The 8,867-nt window shown below is 48.8% G+C and overlaps 1 protein-coding gene across 1 annotated transcript in view; it reads right to left on the bottom strand.

Annotated features, from left to right (window-relative positions):
• Positions 1–7,875: 7,875 nt before the first annotated feature.
• LOC106809078 (DNA topoisomerase 2-binding protein 1-like) overlaps positions 7,876–8,867 on the bottom strand; it is a 46,273-nt gene continuing 45,281 nt past the window's right edge. The window contains exons 22-23 of the mRNA XM_014812028.1: positions 8,600–8,791; positions 7,876–8,040 (exon numbers count right to left, since the gene is read on the bottom strand). Coding sequence (XP_014667514.1) covers positions 7,876–8,040; positions 8,600–8,791 — 357 coding nt within the window. The remainder of the gene's footprint in view (positions 8,041–8,599; positions 8,792–8,867) is intronic.

Here is an 8,867-nt window from a genome sequence, read left to right as displayed (position 1 = left end):
TCCAGGGAGGCAAAAAGAGGGTGAGGGCCCGCTTTAGAGTGAAGCCAGCTAATAGATGCAAACCAGCTCGGTGAAACCTACATATAGATGAAAACCCAGTATAGATGGAGCCAGACTATAGATGAACCTAACTTAGATGAAACCAAACGGGATACAGATGAAAACTTAAACATTATAGAGATGGAGGCCGTATAGATGAAACTAATGTAGATGAAACCTCAGCTACAGAGGAAACCTAACTTAGATGAAACCAAGCAGAAACTTAGATGAAAACTAACTTAGAGGGAAACCAGTTATATGATGACACCTATAATATAGGTGAACCAGCGATTAGGATGAAAACTAACTATGATGACCGGTTCATGGATGAAACCATAACTATAGGTGAAAGCCCAGCTATAGATGAAAACTAATTAGATGAACCAGTTGTGGTGAAACTCAACTTAGGTGAAACCTAATATAGATGAAACCATAACTATAAATGAAACCTAATATAGGTGACCGCTTCTATAGATGAACTAACTTTAGATGAAGACCAGTTATGGATGTAATCTAATATAATGAAACGCTCTGATGAATCTAGACTATAGGTGAAAACGCAGTATAGCATGAACCTAAACGTAGATGAACCATATAGATGAAATCTAAAATATAAGGGTGAAACCGTAGTAGGTAGAATGAAACCTAACTTAAGAATGAAACCAGTTATGGGATGAACCTAACTATAGTGAACAGCTCTAGATGAATTAACTAATAGGTGAACCTAATATAGATGAAAACTAACTATAAATGAACCTAAACTATTAGATGAACCAGCTATAGCTGAACCCAGCATAGATGAACCTAGTATAGATGAAGCCCAGCTATAGATGAACCAGCTATAGATGTACACCGAGCGTAATAGATGAACAGACGGTGAACCTACTATAGCTGAAATACTATAGATGACCTACTATAAATGAATCCTACTATAATGAAACCAGGCTATAGATTAGAAATCTAACTATACGGTGAACCGTATAGATGAAAACCTTAATATAGATGAAACCAGGTATACGATGAAATTAACTATGGTGTGAAACTAGCTATAGTGAACCAATATATAGATGAAACCTACTATAAATGAACTAACGATAGATAGAACCAGCTATAGCTGCAAACCCAGCTTATAGATGAAACAGATATAGGATGGAAACCAGTATAGTGAACCAGCCTACAGGTGAAACTACTATTATGAACCTAACTCTAGATGGGAATACCAGTAACTATAGATGAAACCTACTGATAGGTGAAACCTAGGTTTAGATGAAGGCCCAGCTATAGATGAAACCGCATATGATAAAACCAGCTACAGATGAAACCCAGCTATAGATGAGCCCAGTATGCATGAAAACCAGTATTTTAGATGAAACCCACGCTATGATGAACCCAGGCTCAGGTGAAACCTAACATCTAGATGAAAACCAAGCTACAGATGAAGCCAAGCTATAGATGAAACCTAGCTATAGATAAACCGGTAGCTATAGGATGAACCCAGCTATAGATGAACTGCTATAGATAAACGTATAGATGAACGCCCCGCTATAGATAAGCCAGCTATAGATGAGCCAGCTAGTAGATGAAACCCAGTATAGATAAGCAGCTATAGATGAACAGCTACGATAAAACACTACAGAATGAAAACAGACTACGAGATCAACCAGTACGATGAAACACAGCTATAGATGAAGCCAGCTATAGATGAACAGCCTATAGCATGAAACCAGCTATAGTGAAGAACCCAGCTACAGGTGAACCTAACTATAGAGAACCCAGCAAAGATGAAGCCGCTATAGATGAACCTAGCTTTAGATAACCAACGCTATAGATGAACCCAGTATAGATGAACTAGCTATAGATAACCCGCTATAGATGAGAGCCCGCTTGATAAAGCCAGCTATGATAAGCCCAGCTATAGATGAAAGCCCCGCTATAGATGACCGCTATAGATGAAGACCAGCTATAGATGTGAAACCAGGATAGATGAGCCGCTATAGATAGAAGCGCCCGCTATAGATGAAACCAGCCTATAGATTGAAGGCCCGCTAATAAGTGAAACCATTAGCCTATAGTAACACCCAGCTAGAGATGAGCCCCGCTAGGAGATGAAACCAGGTATAGATGAAACCAGACGAATAGATGCAACCGCAGCTACAGATGACAACCAGCTATAGGATGAACCCAAGCTACGATGAACTAGTACAGATGAAACCAGCCTACCGATGACAACCTAGTACAGATGAAACTCAGTAAGATGAACCTAGTACAGATGAACACCCGCAGGTATAGATGAAACAGATATAGAATGAAACCTAGGCTATAGATGAACCAGTACAGATGACCTAGTACAGACTGACCAGCTATGATGAAACCAGCTACAGTGAAACCTCGCTACAGATGAAACCTAGTAAGCATGAAACCAGCTACTAGATGAAACCTAGCTAAGATGAAACCAGGTATAGATGAACCTAGCATTAGATGAACCCAGCTATAGATGTACCGTTCTATCACACCAGCTATAGATGTAACTACGTATGGTGAACAGTACAGATGACAGCTACAGATGAAACCAGTACGATGAAGGCCCGCTATAGATGAAAACGTAGCTAACAGATGGAACCCAGCTATAGATGAACCCAGCTACAGGATGAAGACGCAGCTGACAGATGAAAACCCGAGCTACGATGAAGCCACTGGTTATCTTTTCTGCTGCCGGGTTGCTTAAGGCGTGACGTGACGTATGGGCGGCTGTTTGTGCTGCTGCTCGTGTGACAGATCTCGCCGGAATCTGGTGGGAGATAGAGAGGCTGCGATATCACCTATTCTTGCTATCTTCTGTTCATTCCACTGAGCGCCATAGATAAAAATATATGTTTCGGTTTGCCCTCAACCTGACGGACCGCCAAAAAGGGGCGTCTCAGATTTTTGCTATGATTTTCCTTCTTTTTTTTACAATGCATTGTAGTCGCTGTACAATTATATATAATTGTAGGCGGCTACAGTATATGTACAGAATAACAACAAACATACAATGGTATTTTCCCACACAGCACACCCATGGGAGACACCATGATGAGTTGTGAAACAGCCCTCAAGAAAAAGCCTACCTATCTACAACTTTTCAGTCTGGGTCGGGTTGAGGGCAAACAAAGATTTTTTAACTTGTGGCTGAGATTCCGAGAACAGAGGTGTTAGACAGCGAAGTCACTCGGACAGGATGCGTTGTAAGAATCAGCCAACCGATAGAGTGAACACACGGTAGTTGTGGGAATAAAACGTACGGTTATGTTGGATATGAAAACAGACGGCCCTATGTTGGATGAATCAGAATAGTGCTATGATGGATGAAAAAGATACGCGTATGTTGGATGAACAAAATACGGCTATGATGGAATGAACAACATACGGCTATGATGGAATGAATCAACTCGGCTATTGATGCGAAATGAACAACATATGGTATGATGAATGACACACATGTTTTAAAAGGACTTGGCCGGGGGCAAAGAGCAAGACAAGGGCTAGAGGCATCCATCTACTACATGTGGGAGAGCCCGGCTATAGTGAGGTTACGTCACGTGAGTATAGAAATTATAAAAAATATTTCCACTTTCGGTCACAACATATATAGTAATTCTGTTCACTTTTATGGGTAAATTGACTGATTATATTTTATTTTACTATATTGTTTCGATGTGAATACATCGTGACTTACTAGGCCATAGCAAGCATTAATGTCCAGGAAATAATATCAAATCGTCCAGGTTTTTTGGGATTTTTGTAGATATTGAGAAACAATCATCTATCAGGGTAGAAGATTGACAATACGTTCGGTCCCGCTTAGTTTTACTATTCAATGCTTAAAAAAATAGGCAACAAAATTTCGTGTACATATGATTACATAGAAAAGTCGTTGACGTATCATTTACAACCCGGCCAGCCAATGAAAAGATCGACAGAACAAGCATCAGAAGACGAACACGATCCCGGGCTTACCGCACAAGGCACGGAAGCAGCGAGCGAACCAGATGGCATGTTGACTTGAGCAGATGTTGTAAGCGACGTGCTGTAGCCGCGCGGCCTAACGTGGCGCGGGCAGGTACGGGATCCTAGGGGGATGACACCGCCGTACTGACGTCGAGCCTCATTAGAGTCGTCACTGAGTCTAGCATGAGGTCTGCTCTCTTCGGACCGCTTAGCCCGCCGTGCCTCCTCCTCCTCCCGCTTAGCCGCCCCTCCTCCGCGCCACGCTGGGCAGTTCCGCCTCGCTCGCGGTCGTGTCGTCGCTTGCGGCCGGTCCGTCGCTTGCCGCGGGGCGCAGACCGCCAGGGAGGCACAGGGGGGCTGGCTGGCCCTCTTTCCCTGCCCAAGAGAGTATCGACCGTCCGGCCTTCGTTGGTCCAGGCTCGTATGGGCTTCGTCTCATCACCGGTATCCAACCTACTATTTTTATGTGCTGCACGTCGAAAAAAAAAGTCGTCACCGGCACATGGAGAACGGTCGTCAATCGGGAAGGGGGGGGGGCAGCACTCTCGGGAACACGAGAACCGCAGGAAAAACAGGAGACATAAGATAGGAGACAGGACACGACAGGCGAGGGAGGGGACACGCGCGAGGAGAAGAGGCAGGGAGGAGGAGGAAGAGGAGGAGGAAGGAGAGAAGGAAGGAAGGGCTGTAGGGTAGGAGGAGAGGAGGAGCAGGCCGGACGGAGGAGAGAAGTTAGAAGAGACGAGGAGGGGTGAGGTGGGATGACGAAGGGTGACAGTTGCCCTGGTACCTGGGTCGGAGTCGCTAGTGAGGAGTCTGGATTGGCGCTTGCTCGGGGTGACTCTTCGCATTTCTGCTGAAGTACTGAACGCGGCTCGTCTGAACCAACAACGCTCGTCACAGCCGCTCTAGCGTCTGGCATAACATGCATTGCGTCACAGTCCGCTCTTACGTCTGATAACATGATCGATCTCGGCCCGGCTAGACGTATGCAATACACAATGAGTTCGCTCACAGTCCAGCTCTACGTTGAATAAACTGCATCGTCCAGCCCGCTCTGACTGTCTGCAATTACGATCAATGACATCGTAGGCACCCGCTCTACGTTGCAATACAACCATGCATCGTCAGCGGGCGCTCTGTCTGCATTATCACAATTGCATCGTCACAGCCCGCTTACAGTACTGCCAATACACAATGCGGTCAGCGGCCGCTTACCGTCCATGCAATACGAACACGCATCGTCAACAGGCACCGCTGTACATGTCTGCAATACAACAAGTGCATCGTCACAACCCGTCTACGTCTGCAGTCAAAACGAACTGCATCGTCACAGCCAGCTCTACGTTCTGCAATTCACAACAATGGCATCGTCAGATTGCTAGCCGTGTACGTTGCAATACAACAATGCATCGTCGCGGCACGTCTACACGCAGTCTGCGCATTACACAAACGCAATGTCACAGCCGCTCTCCGTCTGCAATTACACAATGCATCGTCACACACGCTTCTACGTCTGCAATACAACACATGCATCGTCACAGCAGCTCTAACGTCTGCTAACACACCACTGCTATCGTCATGCTAGCTCTACCGTCTGCGATACAATACAATGCCATCGATCATCAGCCAGCTCTTATGTCTTGCATCAACAAATGATCATCCAGCCTACGCTTACTGTCTGCATACACATGCTCGTCACGGCCGCTCTAGTTGGCAATACCAATGCATCGTGCACAGTCCGCCTCTGTTGCAATAAAAATATGCATCGTCCAGCCGCTCTAGTCTGAATTAATACATGCATCGTGAAGCCCGCTCTCGTCTGGCAATACCAAGTGCATCGATGCTAGCTCTTACCGTCGTGCAATACAGCAATGCATCGATCACAGCGCCGCTCTACTGTCTGCCAAGTACACAATGGCATACGTCAATCGGCCGCTCTACGTCTGCATAACACTGCATCGTCACGGCCCGCGTTCGGTCTGCAACTACAACAATGCAATCGTCACCGGCCAAGCTCGAGTCCTGCAATAAACAATGCATTCGTCACAGCCCCGCGGTTCTGACGTCTGCACTACAACAACGCATCGGGTCACGGCCGCTCTACGTCTGCAATATCAACAATGCATCGTCACGGCCGCCTACGTCTGCATCAACAATGCTCGTCAACGGCGCCGCTCTCGTCTGAATACACAATGTGCATCGTGCACGCCCGCTTCGTCTGCGGAATACACACTGCATGCTCCGGCCCGCTCTACGGGATCTGCAATAAAACAAAAAACAAAAACGCTCGTACAGGCTGCCTGCGACGTCTGCAATCAACAACACTGCATCGCTCACAGCCCGCTATCTATGGTGCAATACAACAAGCATCGTCACAGCGCCGCTCTAGTTGCAGATACGACAATGCATGTCACAGCCACTCTACGTCGTGCAATAACAATGCATGTCACAGCCCGCTCTACGTTCTGACCCTGCCCAGGCTACGGCACCGCCTAACACGCAGCGCACAGACAGATCCTAGCAACAACAATACGACAACAATATATAATAGACAACAATACGCAGACAAAGGAGTAGGAGCCGCGACAAACGATGCATCGCCCTCACACGACAAACCGGTCGCGCCCCTATATCGGGATGTGCAGCACCCATACCTTCTATGAACGTCTGCTTTTTACGGCACGGGAGGGTAGCGTTAGTCGTCGATTCTTCCATCTGTCCGCCGGCCGCCGCCACTGCGGTTCGAGCGCTCGCGCGGACTTCTTCTTTGTGGGGAGGTGTTGCGAGGCGCCTGGAGGAGAGGGGGAGCACTCGTGATCGCGCTGAACGTTGGCAGGTGTGAACTTACTATGGGTGTGTTATGTTAGCAGGATAGTGCTTACTATGTGGCGTGTATGTTAGGCGGGATGTGTTACTAATGTGGTGTGTTATGTTAGGCAGGGTGCTGGCGTTATATGTGGGAGTGTTATGTTAGAGGTCTCCGGTGTGCTTCGAGTGTGGGTGTTATGTTAGAGCAGGGGGTGCTTACTTGGGGCTGTCGTTGGTTTGGCAGGAGGCGCAAGGTGGTGCAACTTACTATGTGGACTGTGTTATGTTAGACAGAGGTGTGTGCTTAAATTATGGGGCTGTGTTATGTTAGGCAGCGGTGGTTACGGATGTGGTGTGTATGTTAGCAGGGCTGTGATTACTATGGGTGTGTTATGTTGGGCAGGGTAGTGGTCGATGGTGGGGCTGTTATGTTAGCAGGGACTGGCGTACTACTGGGGGGGTGGTTATGTTAGGCAGGGTGTGCTCACTATGTGGCGTGTTATGTTAGGCAAGGTGTGCTTCACCGTTCACTCTCACCAGAGACATGTTATGTTGTGTGCGTCCGTGCGTCCGTGTGTGCATGAGTGCGTTTCTCCACGTGTGAGTATGTGTAAGAGAATACCTTTACTGTCACCAGTGACATCTTGGGGTTATGCGTGCGTGCACACGCGTGTGTGTGTGCGTGTGCGTGCGTGCGTGAGTGCATGTGTGTGTGTGTGTGTGCATGTGTGTATGTGCATGCATGTATGCGTGTGCGTGCGTGCGTGCGTGCGTGGGTGCATGTGTGTGTATGTGTGTGCATGTGTGAGTGCGTGTGTGTGTGCATGTGTGTATGCGTGTGCGTGCGTGCGTGTGTGGGTGCATGTGTGTGTGAGTGCGTGTGCGTGCATGTGTGAGTGCGTGTGTGTGTGTGTGTATGCATGTGTGTATGCGTGTGCGTGCGTGCGTGCGTCTGTGGGTGGGTGCATGTGTGCGTGCATGCGTGAGTGCGTGTGTGTGTGTGTGCATGCGTGCGTGCGTGCGTGTGGGTATATAACTTCACATGCTCACCAGCGACATCTTGGGGTTGTACGTGTGTGGGTATAACTTCTCCTCGGCACGCACGCCCTGGTCGCGGCACGCGTGCAACCACGAGGGTGCCACCACGTACTTGCCCTTCTGCCGCGCCGCCCGCAGCTCCTTGTTGTTGTCACTCGCCTTTCCCTGCAAGCATAGCAACGTCAAAACATGGCCACCAGGTGGCGCCGCAGTCGCACCGGAATGCGACGCCGGCGGCGGGGAATCGCATTGTGGGGTTACACAATGCGACAGTGGCGCCCGCAGATAGAAGCACTGGAAGCACAGTGCTTCCAGTAAATTTTGGGTTAAAAATTTTGTTCCTACAGTTTGTTCCTAAATCACTCTCGCAAGACTCACCAGATTGCGTCTCCAGACGTCTACCATTCAAAAATTTTCAGGGGGGGGGCATGCCCCCAGACCCCCCTAGCATGCAGCGCACCTGCTTTTTATTATCACTGAGGATTTTATCCTTCTGTGCTTCTACTTTCTTAAGACCTGTGGGCGCCAGTGCGACGCGACACAACGTGACAGAGCAGGTAAAGTGAAGCGACGGCACACCTGGTGAATGGCAACCAGGTGTATTAACGAACGACCGTACCTCGTAGATGATCGAGCACAGGTAAAGCCTACCTAGCAGGCGATCGCCGTGGCGTACCTGACGTGGGCGTGGCAGCACACCTCACACCCAATCCCCGCAGCGTACCTGGCGTGGGCGTGGCAGCACACCTGACACCCAATCCCCGCAGCGTACCTGGCGTGGGCGTGGCAGCACACCTGACACCCAATCCCCGCGGTGTACCTGGCGTGGGCGTGGCAGCACACCTGACACCCAATCCCCGCGGCGTACCTGGCGTGGGCGTGGCAGCACACCTGACACCCAATCCCCACGGCGTACCTGGCGTGGGCGTGGCAGCACACCTGACACCCAATCCCCGCAGCGTACCTGGCGTGGGCGTGGCAGCACACCTGAC

This window comes from Priapulus caudatus, unplaced genomic scaffold (assembly GCF_000485595.1).
Source record: "Priapulus caudatus unplaced genomic scaffold, Priapulus_caudatus-5.0.1 Scaffold326, whole genome shotgun sequence".
Classification (NCBI taxonomy): Eukaryota; Metazoa; Priapulida; class Priapulimorpha; order Priapulimorphida; family Priapulidae; genus Priapulus; species Priapulus caudatus.
This window is presented reverse-complemented; position numbering and strand designations above follow the sequence as displayed.